The sequence below is a fragment of the Heptranchias perlo genome, chromosome 20 (genome assembly GCF_035084215.1).
Source record: "Heptranchias perlo isolate sHepPer1 chromosome 20, sHepPer1.hap1, whole genome shotgun sequence".
NCBI classification, from domain to species: domain Eukaryota; kingdom Metazoa; phylum Chordata; class Chondrichthyes; order Hexanchiformes; family Hexanchidae; genus Heptranchias; species Heptranchias perlo.
The window spans coordinates 26690493-26710369 of NC_090344.1; the positions used below are offsets into that span (position 1 = coordinate 26690493).

The 19877-nt window shown below is 47.5% G+C and overlaps 1 protein-coding gene and 2 non-coding genes across 3 annotated transcripts; 1 reads left to right on the top strand and 2 right to left on the bottom strand.

Annotated features, from left to right (window-relative positions):
• Nucleotides 1-1413: 1413 nt before the first annotated feature.
• LOC137335994 (zona pellucida sperm-binding protein 4-like) lies at nt 1414-13171 on the top strand. The gene is made up of 10 exons (XM_068001495.1): nt 1414-1531; nt 3083-3185; nt 10160-10245; nt 10961-11050; nt 11732-11910; nt 11980-12077; nt 12153-12286; nt 12367-12556; nt 12786-12933; nt 13085-13171. Exons 1-10 carry the CDS (start codon nt 1414-1416, stop codon nt 13169-13171), a joined length of 1233 nt encoding a protein of 410 aa, XP_067857596.1.
• trnav-aac (transfer RNA valine (anticodon AAC)) lies at nt 4530-4602 on the bottom strand. The gene has a single exon. It is a non-coding gene; the product is annotated as a tRNA-Val (tRNA).
• A 6551-nt stretch (nt 13172-19722) lies between the features above and the next one.
• On the bottom strand, nt 19723-19796 carry trnat-agu (transfer RNA threonine (anticodon AGU)). Its single transcript has one exon. It is a non-coding gene; the product is annotated as a tRNA-Thr (tRNA).
• Nucleotides 19797-19877: the final 81 nt, after the last annotated feature.

Below are 19877 nucleotides of genomic sequence, written 5' to 3' on the forward strand. Positions count from 1 at the left end.
TTCGCCATTCCCTTATGAATATCGCAGATTATAATATCTGGGGGAGGGGGGGATGAATGGGGGATAGAGTGCGGAGATTGGAATGGAAGCCCAGCGGAATGAACATGGTCTCATCAGTTTTTGTTATTTTTCCTACCAGTTGCCCGATGCAGGCGGTGAACCTTCTCCTCGAGAGAGGATCGTCATTTCAGTTCGGAAGGAAAAAAAGGTATCAAGAAAATCGGGTGAAACGCACACGGAATGATCCGGGACTTACAGCACAGCTTTTTAAACAGACACAGAAAATGAATAATCTGGGCCTTACGGCACATACCTTTTCAACAGACAGAGACACGGAATAATCTGGGATTTACGGCACATCAGTTTTAAACAGACACAGACACGGAATGATACATGACTGACAGCACATCCCTTTTAAACAGACACAGACACGGAATGATACAGGACTTACAGCACATCCCTTTTAAACAGACACAGACACGGAATGATCCAGGACTTACCGCAAATCCTTTTAAACAGACACAGACTCGGAATGATCCGGGACTTACAGCGCATCCCTTTTAAATAGACACAGACACGGAATGATCCGGGACTTACATAACATCCCTTTTAAACAGACAGAGACACGGAATGATTCGGGACTTACAGCGCATCCCTTTTAAATAGACACAGACACGGAATGATCCGGGACTTACAGCACATCCATTTTAAGCAGGCAGAGACACAGAATGATCCGGGTCATACAGCACATCCCTTTTAAATAGACACAGACACGGAATGATCCGGGACTTACAACCCATCCCTTTTGAACAGACACAGACACGGAATGATCCGGGATATAAATCACAATTATGGTCGATTAGTTTCTCTGACGTTGACCATGAGATCGACTCTTTTTACCAGGACACCGCTGTCCGTTTGATACGTCGCGATCTCACAATCTCAACACCTTCGTGGAAGGAACTGTTGCTGATTGCAGCCAACAACGCAAAAACCTCCGTCTGCCGTTTCGAGAAGCATGGGACTTACAGCCACACCTTCTGGATGGAATGAATGAGAGAAACAAGACTTCAACACAACACCGACGAGGATGGGATTCGAACCCACGCGTGCAGAGCAAAATACATTAACAATCGATTGACTTAACCGCTCGGCCACCGCGTCACATAAGCAGAAACTGGAAAGCCCTTTTATTCAAAATGAAAATACTGGCTATGTTGCCAATCTGAAATAATAACAGTCGATGCTGGAAATCGTCAGCATTTCAGACAGAATCTTTAGATATAGAAGTAGAGTTAATGTTTCAGGGCGATGACCTTTCGTCTGAGCTGAGTCAGAATAAAAGCGCTTTTATTTTCTTTTTTTGAATGCTGAGCCCTGGATTCTGAGGACAAGAAAGTCTGACCATACAATATGACCTGCCCATGCACCCAAATCGAGAATGTTGAAAATATCCAGTCAGCAGAAAACTTCTGTGGAAGAACAGATTTTTTCACTGCATGCAGCATGCTGGAAGGACCAAAGACTAATGGTGAGCGTGGGGAATTGCCAGGATACCAAGCATTAGGATTCACTCGATATTTTGGCAGAGAGACCGTTGATGAATTTCAGATGGAACAGCCACATATTGAAATCCAGTCGGTGTGTGAAAGAAAACGAGTGCCGATGGAAGGGGCTGGGAGTTCAGCAGTGTGGGACTGTGTGCACAAACACAGCAGTTAAATCCAATTCCCAATTAGTGAACCCATCCAAAATGTCTGTTTCTTTGGTTGAGGGATTTTTTTATTCGTTGACGGGATGTGGGCGTCGCTGGCGAGGCCGGCATTTATTGCCTATCCCTAATTGCCCTTGAGAAGATGGTGGTGAGTCGCCTTCTTGAACAGCTGCAGTCCGTGGGGTGAAGGTTCTCCCACACTGCTGTTCGGTCGTGAGTTCCAGGATTTTGAACCAACGACTTGGAGGGGAACGTGCAGGTGGTATTGTTCCCATCTGCCTGCTGTCCTTGTCCTGCTAGCTGGTAGAGATCGTGGGTTTGGGAGGTGCTGTCGAAGAAGCCTTGGCGAGTTGCTGCAGTCCATCCTATGGATGGTACACACTGCAGCCACTGTGCGCCGGTGGTGGAGGGAGTGAATGTTTAGGGTGGTGGATGGAGTGCCAATCAAGCGGGCTGCTTTGATTTGGGTGGTGTCGAGCTTCTTGAGTCTTGTTGGAGCTGCACTCATCCAGGCGAGTGAAGGGTATTCCATCACACTCCTCACTAGTGCCTTGTAGATGGTGGAAATGTTTTGGGGAGTCAGGACCTGCTCTTGCAGCCACTGTATTTATGTGGCTAGTCCAGTTACGTTTCTGGTCAATGGTGACCCCAAGGATGTTGATGGTTGGGGATTCGGCGATGGTAATGCCGTTGAATGTCAAGTGGACATGGTTAGACTCTTTCTTGTTGGAGACAGTCATTGCCTGGCACTTTTCTGGCGCGAATGTTACTTGGCACTCATCAGCCCAAGCCTGGATGTTGTCCAGGTCTTGCTGCATGCGGGCACGGACTGCTTCTTTATCTGAGTGGTTGCGAATGGAACTGAACACCGTGCAATCATCAGCGAACATCCCCATTTCTGACTTTATGATGGAGGGAAGGTCATTGATGAAGCAGCTGAAGATGGTTGGGCCTAGGACACTGCCCTGTACTTACATTACTTTTTAATATTACAGCTAAGCAGAGCACTTGAGCAGTCGCAGCTGTGACTTTGACTTTTCTCCCTCTCCTCTAGATCTCCCCGGCAACTGCCACTAACCAACAGCAATCTTCTGTCACACTTCTCCACGAGAAAGTTCCGGGCCTCAGTTTTCAAATGAAATAACGTCCATCTCTTCAGTCACGGACAGCCCAGATAGAGTTTCTGAGTTTCAGGTCCCACTTTGCCTAAATCCTCCATGAAGTACCATGCAAAAATGTCCTTCAGTTAATAATAATATAAATAAAAGTTCTTATCTTTTGGAGTTTTGTTCAGATTCCACGGCTTTTAAAGATCATTGCGGATATTTGACGAAGCGCCTTTTGATTGACGGCTTCTCTTTGATTAAGATTCCGAAGCGATCAATGAGAGGCCGAAAATCAAGCTGTTTGTCAGAAACACTGTTATTTCGGTACTGATGAAAGCAGTATGGGCTCTGGAAGTGCTCAGGTTGTGAGTTTCAGTCTCACCTTCAACAATCCAACATTTCACTCCGGACATTTTGACCGGAGTTCAAAGTACAACTGGTATGTTCCATGACGCATCTACTTCTTAGTGTTCCCGTGTGGGCACTTGGGTTCCTCTGGCCTTCCGTCTTGCTTGAGCAGATGCGAGTTTCGTTGTTTTCGAGGGAGATGGGGATCTCTGCGTCAGCTGATATGGCAAAGGGGCCGGGATGAGATCTTTAAATGGAAGGAACCAAACATACGATAATTATTTTCGTTGAGCGGATATTCATCGGTTGGAAGTTTCGTGTGGGGAAAATTTGGAAGGGAAATCTGCTGCCTGGTGTCACTGTGTAACGGGTGAAATTATTCAGCTTACAGATGTTAATACGCTGAAAGGTCGAGAGGCCTTTTCCAACTCCCGTGTGGGACAAGTTCAGCTTTTGGGCCAATGGGTAAAGTGTTATTTTAATTGGAGCTAACGAATGACAAGACATTTGGCACAAACAAGAAGAATTTTAGCTCACGAGTTCGCTGTCCATGTTTCTTGGATCATGTTGAATAAAATCAAGGATACCCCTCAACACGTGACTGAGAATTTTAGAACAGTGACCATCACCCCTGTTCGACGTCTTCGAGGGATAATTCAGAGTCCTCTTATGAATATTTAAGATGGGAACTAAACGATTAGCGAGCCAGGGTAGCTCGTTCGTTAAAGCATCAAACATTTAAAGCGGGTAGTGATATCAGGGTCCAGTGTTCAAGGTATAAATTTTGAAACAGCTGGTAAATTCTGAGTTTGTTGCGGAGCAACAGCTCCGGGACAGACGATGCCTGTGATGTGTTGTCAAAGCTTCGGAGGTGTCTTGTTTCCCAGGGATGGGCACTAATGCGCTGTCTGTAGCGGGAATTGCAGCTTCCCGCCAGCAATGTGTGATTGGAGAGAGCGGGGCCGAAAGAGGGGCTTAATGTTGTTTCTGTCGTGGCCTCAATCAATCCGGGAGCTGGGGAACATCGAGCATCGAAAAACTGATGTTTGTTGCCGCGGCCGCAATGCTGTCAAAAACTGTGGTTATTAACCGAAGCTGCACTGCAGGAGCCTTTAATGATCTCTCACAAATCAGCTTAAATTATTCGCAATGTGCAGCTTTGAGAGGGGCTTTCTGCACCGTCAGTGCAGGGAACGTGAGTGAGTGTGAAACACTGTCTGCATATGTGTCGTGTTTGAGTTTGTATTGAACCAGACAGAGAATGGAAAAAATACCTGTTCAGTGAGGTGTGGTATTTTATTCACATTCAACCACAGACTGAACTCTTGCTTTTTTCACACTTATTGATTTTTAGTGGGTAACGTTTTTGCCCGGTTTCGAACCGGGGACCTTTCGCGTGTTAGGCAAACGTGATAACCACTACACTACAGAAACGCTGTTGCATACGATCTCATAGGAAACCCTCAGAAGATAGCTGCCGTCTGCAAATGCTCTCAGTGTGGGAGACGGGTCCCTTTCCCGTTCAGGGGATTAACTTCTCCAAAATAGTTTACTGTATTAATTTCGCAATACTCATTAAACTCTGAAAAAAGACGAATAGTTGTTCAAAACGCCATTAATCAACTAATAACTTTTTGTTTCAGGCTGACGGAAATCCTAACTTTTTTTTAATGTATTCATTCACCAGGCAGAATATAGAAAGTTCAGAGGGGATGTGAAAGAGGAAATAAGAGGGTCAAAGAGAGAGTATAAGAATAGACTGGAGGCCAACATAAAAGGGAATCCAAAAGACTTCTACAGGCATGTAAACATTAAACGGGTCGTAAGAGCCCAACTCTGATTAGTGACCATAAAGCAGATCTACTCATGGAGGCAGAGTGGGTGGCTCAGGGACTAAATGAATACTTTGCATTTGTCTTTAACAAAGATGAAGATGCTGTCAGAGTCTCAGTATAGGAACATATAGTTGAGATACCAGATGGGCGAAACATTGGTAAAAAAGAGGTACTTGAAAGGCTATCTGCACTGAAAGTAGATAAGTCACCCGATCCGGATGGGATGCATCTTAGGTTGCTGATATAAGTAAGAGGGGAAATTGCAGAGGTACTGGCCATAATCATCCAAATATCCAAAGATACGGCGGTGGTGCAGAGGAGCGGAGAATTGCAAATGTTACACCCTAGTTCAAGAAAGAGTGCAAGGGTGAACCCAGCAACAAGAGGCCTGTCAGGTTACCTCAGTATTGGGGAAACTTTTAGAAACGATAATCCGGGACAGAATTCACAATCACTTGAACGAGTGTGGATTGATTAGGGAAAGCCGGCACGGATTAGTTAAAGGCAAAACGAGTTTAACTAACCTGATGGAATGTTTTGATGAGATAACAGAGAGGGTAGATGAAGGCAATGCAGTTAATACGGTGTATATGGACTTTAAAAAGGCATTTAATAAAGTGCCCCACTGTAGGCTTATCAGTAAGATTGCGGCCCATGGATAAAGGGGGCAATAGAAACATGGATACAGAATTGGCTAAGGGACAGGAAACAGAAAGTAGTGGTGAGCGGTTGTTTTGTGGACTGGAGGGAGGTGTACAGTGTTGTTCCCCAGGGGTTAGTGATGGGACCACTGCTTTTCTTCATATATATTAATGACTTGGACTTGGGTGTACTGGGCACAACTTCAAAATTTGCAGATGACACAAAATTTGGAATGGCGGTAAACACTGTGAAGGATAGTGATTCACCTCCAGAGGTGATAGACAGACTGGCTGCATGGCGGACACATGGCAGATGAAATTTAACGCAGAAACATGCATAGTGATACATTTCGGTAGGGAGAACGAGGAGAGGCAATATAAACTAGAGGGCACAAATCTAAAAGGGGCACAGGTTCAGAGAGTTCTGTGGGTTTATGTGCACAAATCTTTGAAGGTGGCAGAGCAGGTTGAGAAAGCCGTTAAAAATCATACGGGATCCTGGGCTTTATAAATAGAGGCATAGAGTAAAAAAGCATGGACGTTATGATGAACCTTTATCAAACACTGATTCGGCCACAACTGGAGTATTGTGTCCAGTTCTGTGCACCGCACTTTAGGAAAAATGTGAAGGCCTTCGAGAGGGTGCAGAAGAGATTTACTGGAATGATTCCAGGGATGAGGGACTTTAGTTACTTGGATAGACTGGAGAAGTTGCGTTGTTCTCCTTGGAACAGAGACGGTTGCGAGGAGAATTAATCAAGGTATTCAAAATGATGATGGGTCCAGACAGAATAGATGGAGAGAAACTGTTCTCATTGGCAGAAGAGTCAAGAAACAGAGGACATAGATTTCAGGTGACTGGCAAAAGAACCAAAGGTGACATCAGGAAAAACTTCTTTACACAGCGAATGGTTAGAACCTGGAATGCACTGCCCGAGGGGGTGGTGGAGGCAGATTCAATCATGGCCTTCAAAAGGGAATTGGATAATTACTTGAAAGGAAAAGAATTGCACGGCTACGGGGAAACGGTAGGGGAGTGGGACGAGCTGGATTGCTGTTAAAAGAGCCGAATGGCCTCCTTCCGTGCTGCAACCTTTCTCCGAAATCTATGATTTCATGGGATTTGACCGTCGCTGACAATGCCAGCGTTTATTGTGTATCCCTAATTTGCCTTGAGAAGGTGGCGGTGAGCCGTCTTCATGAACCGCTGAAGTCCGTGTGGTGAAGGTTCTCCCACAGTGCTGTTAGGCAGGGAGTTCTACGATTTTGACCCAGCGCCAAGTCGGCATTGTTTGTGACTTGGAGGGGAACGTGCAGGTGGTGTTGTTCCCATGCGCCTGCTGCTCTTGTCCTTCTAGCTGGTAGAGGTCGCGGGTTTGGGTGGTGCTGTCGAAGAAGCCTTGGCGAATTGCATTGCTGCAGTGCATCTTGTAGATGGTACACACTGCAGCCACGGTGCGCTGGAGGGAGCGAATGTTAAAGATGGTGGATGGGGTACCAATTAAATGGGCTGCTTTGTCCTGGATGGTGCCGAGCTTCTTGATTGTTGTTGAAGATGCATTCTTCCAGACGTGTGGAGGGTATTCCATCACACTCCTTACTTGTGCCTTGCAGATGGTAGAATGATTTTGGAGAGTCATGAGGTGAGTCACTCGCCGTAGAGTGCCCAGCCTCTGACCTGCTATTGTAGCCACAGTATTTAAGTTTTTTTACATATATTCGTTCATGGGATGTGGGCGTCGCTGGCAAGGCCAGCATTTATTGCCCATCCCTAAACGCCCTTGAGTGGTGGTAGTGGTGAGCCGCTTTCTTGAACCGCTGCAGTCCGTGTGGTGAAGGTTCTCCCACAGTGCTGTTAGGTAGGGAGTTCCAATATTTTCACCCAGCAGTGATGAAGGAACGGAGATATATTTCCAAGACGGGATGGTGTGTGACTTGGAGGGGAATTTGCAGGTGTCATTGTTCCCATGTGCCTGCTGCCATTGTCATTCTTGGTGGAAAAGGTCACAGGTTTGGGAGGTGCAATCGAAGAAGCCTTGGCGAATTGCTGCAGTGCATCCCAAAGATTGTGCACACTGCAGCCACTGTGGGTCGGTGGTGAAGGGAGTGAATGTTTAGGGTGGTGGATGGGTGCCAATCAAGCGGGCGGCTTTGTCCTGGATGGTGTCGAGCTTCTTGAGTGTTGTTGGAGCTCCACTCATGCAGGCCAGTGGACAGTATTCCATCACACTCCTGACTTGTGCCTTGCAGATGGGGAAAGGCTTTGGGGAGTCAGGAGGTGAGTCACTCGCCACAGAATACCCAGCCTCTGACTTGCTCATGCAGCCACACTATTTATATGGCTGGTCCAGTTAAGTTTCTGATCAATGGAGAACCCAGGATGTTGATGATGGGGGATTCGGCGATGGTAATGCCGTTTAATGTCAAGGGCAGGTGGTTCGACTCTCTCTTGTTGGAGATGGTCATTGCCTGGCACTTGTCTGGCGCCAATGTTACTTTGCACTTATCAGCCCAAGTCTGGATGTTGTCGAGGTCTTGTTGAATGCGAGCTCGGACTGCTTCATTATTTGAGGGATTGCGACCTAGTGCACTGCCCTGAAGAACTCCTGCAGCAATGCACTGGGGCTGAGATGATTGGCCTCCAACAACCACTACCATCTTCCTTTGTGCTAGGTATAAATCCAGCCACTGGAGAGTTTTCCCCTTGATTCCCATTGACTTCAATTTTACGAGTGCTCCTTGGTGCTACACTCGGTCAAATGCTGCCTTGATATCAAGGGTCTGTAACTCTCACCTCACCTCTGGAATTCAGCTCTTTTGTCCATGTTTGGACCAAGGCTGTAATGAGGTCTGGAGCTGAGTGGTCCTGGCGGAACCCAAACTGAGCATCGGTGAGCAGGTTATTGGTGAGTAAGTGCCGCTTGATAGCACTGTCGACGACACCTTCCATCACTTTGCTGATGATTGAGAGTAGACTGATGGGGCGGTAACTGGCCGGATTGGATTTGTCCTGCTTTTTTGGACAGGACATACCTGGGCAATTTTCCATATTGTCGGGTAGATGCTAGTGTTGCAGCTGTACTGGAAAAGCTTGGCGAAAGGGGCGGCTAGTTCTGGAGCACAAGACTTCAGCACGACAGTCGGGATGTTGTCCCGGCCCATCGCCTTTGCTGTATCCAGTGCACTCCAGCCGTTTATTGATATCACATGGATTGAATGGAGTTGGCTGAAGATTGGCTTCTGTGATTTTGGGGATATCCGAAGGAGGCCCAGATGGATCATCCACACGGCACTTCTGGCCGAAGATGGTTGCAAACGCTTCAGCCTTGTCGTTTGCACTCATGTGCTGGGCTCTGCCATCATTGAGGATGGGAAGGTTTACAGAGCCTCCTCCTCCCATTACTTGTTTAATTATCCACCACCATTCACGACTGGATGTGGCAGGACTGCAGAGCTTTGATCTGATCCGTTGGTTGTGGAATCGCTTAGCTCTGTATATAGCATGTTGCTTCCGCTGTTTATCATGCATGTAGTCCTGAGTTGTAGCTTCACCAGGTTGACACCTCATTATTTGGACGCCTGGTGTTGCTCCTGGCATGCTCTTCCACACTCCTCATTGAACCAGGGTTGATCCACTGGCTTGTTGGTAATGGGAGAGTGAGGGATATGCCGATCCATGAGATTACAGATCGTGCTGCTGCTGATGGCCCACAGCAACTCATGGATGCCCAGTTTTGAGCTGCGAGATCTTTTCTGCATCTATCCCATTTAGCACGATGGTAGGGTCACACAACACGTTGGATGGTATCCTCAGTGCGAAGACGGGACCTCGTCTCCATGAGGACTGTGCAGTGGTGTCGTGGAACAGATGCATTTGCGACAGGTAGATTGGTGAGGACAAGTAAGCGTTTCCCTCGTGTTGGTTCGCTCAACACCTAATGCAGGCCCAGTCTCGCAGCAATATCCTTCAGGACTCGACCAGCTCGGTCAGTGGTGGACATTGAAGTCTCCCACCCAGGGTACATTCTGTGCCCTTGCTACCCTCAGTGCTTCCTCCAAGTGGTGCTCAACATGGAGGAAGACTGATATCATCAGCTGAGGGAGGACGGTAGCTGCTCATGAGCAGGAGGTTTCACTTGCCCATGTTTGACCTTATGCCATGAGTTTTCATGGGGTCCAGAGTCAATGTTGAGGACGACCCAGGGCCACTCTCTCCTGACTGTATATCACTGTACCGCCACCTCTGGTCGGATCTGTCCTGCCGGTGGGACAGGACAACCCCAGGGATGGTGATGGAAGAGTCTGGGACGTTGGCTGAAAAGCATGATTCTGTGAGCATGGCTATGTCAGGCTGTTGCTTGACTCGTCTGTGGGACAGCTCCCCCAATTTTGGCACAAGTCTCCAGATGTTAGTGAGGAGGACATTGCGGGGTCAACTGGGCTTGTTTTGACCTTTGTCGTGTCCCGTGCCGAGTGGTCCGTCCGGTTTTATTCTTATTTTGACTTTTTTTTCAGCGAGATTGAGACAACTGAGTTGCTTGCTCGGCCATTTCAGAGGGCAATTAAGAATCAATCACATTGCTGTGGGTCTGGAGTCACATGTAGGCCAGACCGGGTAAGGACGGCAGGTTTCCTTCTTTGAAGGATATTCGTGAAGCAGATGGGTTTTCACGACAATCCGGTCGTTTCATGGCAACCCATTACTGATACCAGTATTTTAATTCCAGATTTTATTTAATTAATTGAAATTAAATTCCTCAGCTACCGTGGCGGGATTTGAACTTATGACTTGGAGATTATTCAGCCAGGCCTGCTGGATTACTATTTCAGTAACACAACCACTCTGCTACCGTACCGTATCTGAACAATGACATATTGATTTCACTCTGTTTATTAATTAGTTTTAAAAAACCCGCATTCCCAACGGTCACACGGAGATGGGGCCTATTTTTAATAAACTATTAAAGGTGACGTTGGGTCTAAAAAATAAAGGTGACTAAAAAAGCAAAAAAAGAACAAATAATGCGGTTTGGTTGTGATGAAGAAATCGAGGTGTCGTTGGACCCAGTCTCACCTTTGTTCTGCCATTAAAAACAGGCCCATCCGTGTGAGCCGTGCGAATGCGGGTTGATGTTCGGGAGCTCGTGGGCCACGGACTCTGCCTCAGGCTGATTGGGACATTCCGTTACTGCGGGTTAAACAGCGCTGCTCTAAAAAGGGGAAGTCGGCTTTCCATTATCACTTACTTAGGAGAGTTCGCTTGTTATAATGGAGGGGTTGGGGATTCTTATTTGTTATTTGTTGTAATCTGTTCAGCTCAGCCGCCCTCTCTTCTTTTCCCCGCCGATAAATGTTGGTTGTCTCCTAAAAACCGCAAAGACTGCGGATTTCCGGGAATTGAAGCGAGTAAGTGTTTGAAGAGATACTGCTGCTTCGATGCGGGGAATCGGGATGCGGGGAATCGGGATGCGCCGCCGTGTTTCTATTCACTGGACAATCTGCCAGGTGGGTGTATTCTTGGTCTGTCTATATTCTGGGCCAGGACTTTCCAGGGTCACCCGCAATCCAGCTGCACGCGGTTTCCCTGGACAGTTTCACACCTCTCCTTCCTGTCCTACAACGCCAGTTGGAAATTCAAACGTTTCCAGTCCGGAGAGTGGAACCGGTGGTGGGATTGGGAGCTTCCAATCCCGCAGAGTAGATTTGATGGTGGGATTGGGGGGTGGCTGTTAATCAGATACAGAAAGGGCAATAGTTCATCGCCCTTTGACCCAATATCTGCAGTTCGAATCATTCTACTGTTGCTCGATAACTTGGGAGTCACACTGAGGAAGGGCAGAGTGAACGAGCTCCGGCCCCTGCTGCCACTGACCATTTGGATTTGATATTTGATTTCTATCGGAGATGCGGGCAATTTAAGTCCAAGCAGCGCGGTGATGAGCTGTAGTTGGTCCACTGGTCTCCATTAGACAGATAATGGGGTGGGATAGAAACTGAAACATTGATGGGGTTTGTCCCCCTCCCGGTAACGGTTCCCTTGACCCTCCCCGTGGGGCAACTAACCGCCTTCCATTGCCTCTCTTGCAGTCTGCACCAAGGATGGGCGGGTCCTGATCGCGATCTCCAAGGATTTGACGCTGCCTCCTGTAAACCTAACAACCCTCCATCTGAAGGATGGAGACGGAGCTGAGTGCAGTCCAACCGTGGCCTCTGCAGACACTGTGCTCTTTCAGTTCGCAGTCACTGAATGTGGCGCTACTCAGCGGGTAGGTATTGCGGGCTAGGAGTCCCGTCAATGGCTCAGTTCGGGACTGATGGTCTTCTGTCTCTTGTAACTGGACGGCGTGAACATCCTGTATGAAACGGATGTGTTGGGTGAGTTTGAGATCTTGGATGGCGCTTTGGGATCGGTGACCCGGGACAGCCCTTTCAGGTGAGAATAGGAGCACATTCAGCGGGTAGAGACAGTGAGGAGCTGAATTCTCCAGCCGTGTCCGTTCTCTTGCAGGCTCCATGTTCAGTGCAGTTACAAGGGAAGCCAGGAGTCTGATCTGCTGGTGAAGCCCAGAGTTTACACCCTTTCTCCGCCACTGCCAGCTACTGAGGCCGGGATCCTGCTTCTGGAGCTGAGAATAGCGAGAGGTAACGAGTGCTCGCTGATGGTAGTGTCCAAATTCAGTCTCTCTCCAAATAGTGCCCGCCCTTCATCTTTCTCTTTCCAGATGGTGGCTACCGGAGCTGGTACGTGGCCAGTGACTACCCGATCCTGAGTGTGCTCCGGGAGCCCGTGTTTGTGGAGGTTCGTGTCCTGAACCGGAACGATCCGTCCCTTGTGCTGGTGCTCAATGACTGCTGGGCGACCCCCACCCCCGAGCCGTATTCGGGGCTCCGATGGGACCTCCTGGTGGGCAGGTAAGGGATCGAGTGAGGGGGCTTGAGGCAGATTGGGGAGGGGGCGACATGGGCGGGGATTAATACAGAAATCATTACTTCAGTCCGGGTTAGTGATTGGGGAAATATTCCTTCGAAGTTGACATTTTGGGCCATTCTCCGGAATAATTGGGTTGATGTAAACCTATAACCGTGTGGCCATCTATTGGAGGTCTCCTCTCCCCGTGACGCCCCTCTGTCTCTGTTCCAGGTGCCCCTTTGCTGGTGATAACTACAAAACCCGCCTCCTACCAGTAAACGCTGCTTCCCATTTGCGGTTCCCAACTCACCATAATCGTTTTGTAGTCAGCACGTTCGCTTTCTGGGACCGAGTTTCGGGCCGGGCTCTGACCGGAGAGGTGAGTTTCCTTCAGTGCTTCTTTCCCCGTCACTTGGTATCACTTGTTCCCTGGCTCTTAATAAGTGAGCAGGCCTCTGGTCGGTTGACTGTAGAAGCATTAATCTGACTGTAACCTGTGGGATTGACCATACCGCACTGTCCCTTTGCAGGTTTATTTCCACTGCAGTGCTGAGGTTTGCTACCCTTCCACCCGAGAGAACTGCACGGCTCCCTGCAGCTCCAGTAAGTACCTGTGATCTGAATAGAAACTAAACCCTGATTGGGAGGGGTGGGTGTGGGACATCTGGACATGGGGCTCCCTCACCCTGTGCCCAGTGCTTTTCTTTTCTTCAATCAGCACCTTTGTGGGTTTTTTGTGTTTTTAGGCCCCCCTTTTATAAGAAGGGGGGTGGGGGTAGGGTGTGCTTAAGTACTAAAAATCAAATAAACCAAAACCAGGCATCAAAGTAAAATTTTATTTTCCTCGTCCAGGATGCACTCCAGCCCCTGAGGTGCCCACCGGTCGCGGAAACTGTGCCCAGTGCTCGGCCACTTGCTGAGTGTCCCGAATCTGGCGGATCTGGGAACTTGTCCCGTTCCATTCGGTGCCGGTTTCCATTAGAATAGCAATCTAGGTCAGCGGGTCTGAGCACATCTTGCACCAGGTCAGTAATTGTGAAGGATGCTCTAATCCTTGAGCTGGGATGAATGAAGTATTTTTGGTCCCTGGCTACTTGCCCGGATGCTGAGCTGTCCTAATTGCCGATCCCTGAGGAGCAGAATCCCCATTGTTGGCACGGGTGTGTTCCACATCCGGTTCGGAAGAGTCCACCCTTGGCCTTGGAGAACATTAAACCAGCATCTAATTGTCCCCTTTCTGACACCGGGAATTCAGGGTGGAACCGAACGGATGTCCCGGGGCTGGACACCTGGCCAATTGTCAAAGTCTCATGAAACTGCGGGTCAAAGTAATGCATCAAACAGTGTCTCTTCACCAGGAGACCAGACTGGCCATTGTAGCAGCAGCAATTGCAAACTCTGCTCAGATGCCGCGTCCTTCTGAGAATCGGTTTGGTGAGAACCAGATGCAATTATAGCCGGAACTCTAAACTCAGTCCGGTACCCAGGGCCTTGATGTTTTTTGCATGAGGCCATCTGATTCAGTATTTGCAGAGAGCTGAAGATTTAATCATTCACCATAAACTGTCTCTTGTTCTCCTTGTCCCCCAGAAAGGCGAAGAAGCGCCGATGACCGGTCTGGGGTCTTGGTGACCGCAAATGGACCCATCCTTTTCCTGGAAGGTGAAGCGAGGTTGGCTGCTCGAATCCACCAGGACGAGAAAGGTAAGCAGTAAGCTCTACTTGTGTCTGGTTATGGAGTATCTGGTGCCCATCTAACCCTGGATTCTCCCCACAGATGCTGCTGTTGATTCACCCTCCCGTGTTCCTGGATTGGCGATTGGGGTAGCGCTGCTCTCCGTGGCCCTGTTGGTCGGGACTATTGCTATGTGGAAAATGGAGCCTGGCCGCAGGGTGGGCTCCGAGTGCAGCTCTATGGAACTGTAGATGTGTCTGTTGGATAATAAACTCCTGTTATAGATGATTGCTGGTCTCGTGTTATCTTCCAAATGCTCGCTGGATTTTACTCTTTGCAGTGAGTTAACTTGGTGCCTGGTTTGAGAATTGTTTGTGCACCATCCGATGGCTGCAGCCAACAATTACCCCTGCCCCTGCCCCCACCCCCACCGTTCGGATTGAGATCCGGGGCGAAGTTGCGGTGGGTTTGTCGTAAAATGGTGTCGGGCAGGAATGACTGGTTCATTTGCCTCTAACTCTGATCCTGTGGGTTGGTCCTGGGCCCATGTCTCTGGAATTACCAATTCCCTGAGGGCATCGATTGACCAGTTTGCCAAGCCTCTCCTCTCATGCCTGCTGGCTGCTGGTCTCTCCAGCTTTTGGAACAGGAGAATGGACCAGATGAATATGTGGCTGCAGGGATGGTGTGGGAGGGATTTAAGTTCCTGAGACATCGGGACCGGTTCTGCGGAAGGTGGGACCTGTACAAGTGGGATGGGCTACGCCGGAGCAGGACCAGGACCGATGTCCTCGTGAAGGTGTTTGCTTGTGCTGTTGGGGATGGGAATTTGAGCAGGGAGGCGGAGGAGGTTGAAACAAGACAGAACGGGAAGAAGCAATAGTGGAAGGCAGAAAAAACAAATAGGCTCATAGTGTAAAATAATACTAAGATGGCAAGCTATCTTCAAAACCAGTCTAAAGGCGTTGTCTTAATGTGCAGAGCATTCGCAATAAGGTAGATGTATTAAATGCAGATCGATATTAACGGGTATAATATAGTTGCGATTATGGAGACATAGTTGCAACGTGACCAAGGATGGGTACTGAACATCCACGGGTATTCAATATTTAGGAACGACAGGCAAAAAGGGGAAAGGAGGTGGGGTAGCGTTGCTAGTAAAGGAGGAAATCAATGCAATAGTAAGGAAGGATATTTCCTCCGAAAATCAGTATGTGGAATCTCTATGGGTGGAGCTATAACACCAAGGGGCAGAAAGCGTCGGTGGGGGTTGTCTATTGCCCCCTCCCCCCAAACTGTAGGGGAGGGCATTAAACAGAAAATTAGGGACGCATGCAAGAAGGGTACAACTATAAACATGGGTGACTTTAATTTACACATCGATTGGTCAAACTAAATTAGCAATAATACTGTGGGGGAGGAATTCCTGGAGTGTGTACGTGATGGATTTCTAGACCAATATGTTGAGGAACCAACTAGAGAACAAGCGATCCTAGACTGGGCATTGTGCACTGAGAAAGGATTAATTAACAATCTTGTTGTGCGGGCTCCCTGAAGGAAGAGCAACCATAACTTGATAGATTTCCTCATTAAGATGGAGAGTGAAGTAGTTGAATCCGAAACTAGGGTCCTGAATCTAAATAAATGAAATTACGAAAGTATGAGGTGTGAGTTGGCCAGGATAGATTGGGGAACTTTACTAAAAGGGATGACGGTCTGGAGGCAATGGCTAATATTTAAAGAACGTGTGCAGGAATTACAACAATTATTCATTCCTGTCTGGCGCAAAAATAAAACAGGAAAGATGGCTCAACCGTGGCTTGCAAAAGAAATTAGGGATAGTATTAGATCCGAAGAGGAGACATATAAAATTGCCAGAAAAAGCCGAAAGCCTGAGGATTGGGAGCAGTTTAGAATTCAGCAAAGGAGGACAAAGAGATTGATTAAGAGGGGAAAGATAGAGTAAACTAGCAGGGAATATAAAAACTGACTGTAAAAGCTTCTATAAAAATATGTCAAGAGAAAAAGATTAGTGAAGACAAATGTAGGTTCCTTACAGTCAGAAATGGGAAGTTATAATTGGGAACAAAGAAATGGCAGAACAATTAAACACATACTTTTTGTTCTGTCTTCACAAAGTAGGATACAAATAACCTTCCCGAAATGTTAGGGAACCAAGGGCCTAGTGAGGGACAAACTGAAGGAAACAAGTATTAGTTCAAAAAATATATAGTGCTCGGCAAATTAATGGGGCTAAAGGCTGAAAATTCCCCAGGGCCTGCTAATCTCCAACCCAGAGTACAAAACGAAGTGGCCCTGGAAATAGTGGATGCATTCGTGATCATCCAGCAAAATTCTATAGACTCCTGAACGGTTCCTACAGATTGGAAGGTGGCAAATGTAACTCCACTATTTAAAAAAGGAGGGAGAGAAGAAACAGGGAATTACGACCAGTTAGCCTAACATCAGTCGTGGGGAAAATGCTCGTCTATTTAAAAAGATGTGATAACAGAACGATTGGAAGGCATCAATGGGATTAGTAAAAGTCAGCATAGGTTTGTGAAAGGGAAATCATGCTTAACAAATCTACTGGAGTTTTTTGAGGATGTAACTAGTAGAATAGATAGGGGAGAACCAGTAGATGTGGTGCACTTGGATTTTCAGAAGGCTTTTGATAAGGTCCCACACAAGATGTCGCATGGGATTGGGGGGAATAGACTGGCATGGATTGAGAATTGGTTGACAGACAGGAAACAGAGTAGGAATGAACGGGTCTTTTTCCGGGTGGCAGGCAGTGACCAGTGGGGTACCGCAGGGATCAGTGCTTGTGCCCCAGCTATTCACAATATATATCAGTCTGGTAAACCTTCGTTGCACTCCCTCCATGGCAAGGACATCCTTCCTCACATAAGGAGACCAAAACTGCACACAATACTCCAGATATTGGTGTGGCCTCACCAAGGCCCTGTATCAATGCAGTAAGACGTCCCTGTTCCTGTACTCAAATCCTCTTGCAATGAAGGCCAACATACCATTCACCTTCCTAACTGCTTGCTGAACCTGAATGCTCGCTTTCAGCGACTGGTGTCCAAGGACACCCAGGTCTCGTTGCACTTCCCAATCTATCACCATTCAGATAACAATCTCTCTTTATTTTTACAACCAAAGTGGATAACCTCACATTAATCCACGTTATACTGCATCTGCCATGTTCTTGCCCACTCATCCAACTTGTCGAAATCACATTGAACAATATATGATATGGATGAGGGAACGGAATGTAACATTTCCAAGTTTGAAGACGACACAAAGCTGGGGTGAAATGTGAGCTGTGAGGAGGATGCAAAGAGGGTCCAATGTGTCGTTGTGGACAATGCAAGGACAAATCAAGTTTGAAAATACTCAACTGGGAAGACCGAATTTCAGCGAGTTGAAAAGGGATCGGGTCCAGGTGGATTGGAATCAAAGATTGGCAAGTAAAACAGTAAATGAGCAATGGGAGGCTTTGAGTGAGGAGATAGTTCGGGTACAGACTGGACACATTCTTACTCGGGGAAAGGTAGGGCATGAAAAACTGGAGCTCCCTGGATGACAACAAAGTATTTGAGACAGCATTTTGTACATTCTGAATACCAATGTCCGGACAGGTGTGCCCGCGTTTATCAACCACAACCTCGTCACCTGCACGCTGACAGATAAAAAGCGGCCACATTCTGCTTCAGTGAGATGAAATCCGAGAGCGGTTTCAAGGTCAATTGCAATTGCAAGTAGAATGCATTCAGAGGGCGTGAGATCAATGAGATACCTCCAAACACCCTGCCAGTTTGAACAGCAGCTCAAGATCAAAAGTCTGGGGGGGGGAAAAAAGGAGGGCTCGTCCGGGATTTGAACCCGGGATCTCTCACATATTTCAAGTAACAAACCCGAATCGAGAATCATACCCCTGGACCAAAGAGCCCGCTGGAAAAAAAAACAACAAGCAGTAATTTCTGACTATCAGCGGCCACTTTCCCCAAATTTCCCTGAAAAGACCGGAAATAAAAATGTGTCCGCACATTAGTGAATAATCATAAAGCCAATGTCTTCACTGTTGGGTTTTGTTTAGGTCTCCCGACGCTGATAAAGAGGATTAGGGACAGTTGATGAGTTAATGGTTGTAACGGTGCAGATACTCCGGTGTAACGGTGCAGATACACCAGTGTGAGGGTGCAGATACTCCGGTGTGAGGGTGCAGATACTCTGCTGCAAAGGTGCAGATGCTCGGATTTAAAGGTGCAGATACTCCGGTGTAATGGTGCAGATATTCCGGTGTAAGGGTGCAAATACTCGGATTTCAGGGTGCAGATACTCGGAAGTAGCGATTTGTTGCCGCGACTGAAATGCGGCTTTGAACTGTTGTTATTATCCAAGGCAGCGCTGCAGGATCCTTTCATGATCTCTCACAAATCAACTGAAACCCATCGGAATGTGAATACAGTTTTGCGTTTCCAAAATAAAAGGGAGTGACATTCATTGTGGAAACAGTCTGGTGTCGCTCACTGCAGAAATATCCATGTCAGAGTGAAGCGGCTCTCCTGCAACCTTCGGACCTTGTCTGTCAAGAAGAATTCTGATTTCCGCGAAGCCAATCACAGGTTAAATGATGGAAGATCGGCCGTGCTCAGCTGGCCATCGAAACCGGGCATTTGTTTTGCAGCCAAAACAAATATCAGAAACCAGGAAATGCGACACCATGAAGATAAAAGTTACCCTACCGTCGCTGGGTGGGATCGACAGTTTAAAGTGGCATCTCCTGCTGCATCTGTGGGGAGTGAGAGAGAGGCACTGTCGGTATTTGCGTAAAGTTTGATTTTGCACAGAACTGCACAGAGAAACAGCAAATATACCGGGGCTGTGACGATTCGAAATGACGATTCATACTTTCCGTCAGAATTGTGCTCAATAATTTACCCACCATCGAGTTTAGGCTGACTGGCCTGTATTTACTCGATCTATCCCTTTTTCCCTTTTCAAACAATGTTACAAGGTTAGCAATCCTCAAATCCTCCAGCACGACACCTTTTGCCAGGGTGGATTGGAAAATGATGGTCAGAGCCTCCGCTTTTTCCTTCCTTGCTTCTGTTAACATCCTGGGATATATTTCATCTGGGCCTGGAGATTCAGGTGGAGCGATTTGAGGACTTATTTTTCCTATTTGCAAACGTTTGTACCGCAGGTCAAGATCACAATTCGAGGTCCAAATTTGGACGAGTTCCGACTTTGAACCTCAAATCGTGAATTATGGCCCCACCCCAACGAGCCCAGAAACAAGAACGTATCCTTAAATTAACGTGTGGCAGGCACATTCTATGAGAGGTCTGTCTGGACAATGAAAGGGCGTTTTTGAACAGTCATCTTGCGATCCGTTTCCTCCTGAAACCTGAAAAAAGACAAACACCACAGTGTTATTTTGTCGCTTAATTCCACAAATTACGTAAAATAATAAGCTGCACAAGGCACTGCTGGGAGTTGAACCCAGGATCTCCTGTTTACTAGACAGATGCTTTAACCAGCTAAGCCACAGCGCCAATTGATGATGCAGTAGTCCCACCTCCTCTCACTAATATCTATCAGCGACACTTCACTATTGGGGGTTCAGGCCGTTTCAT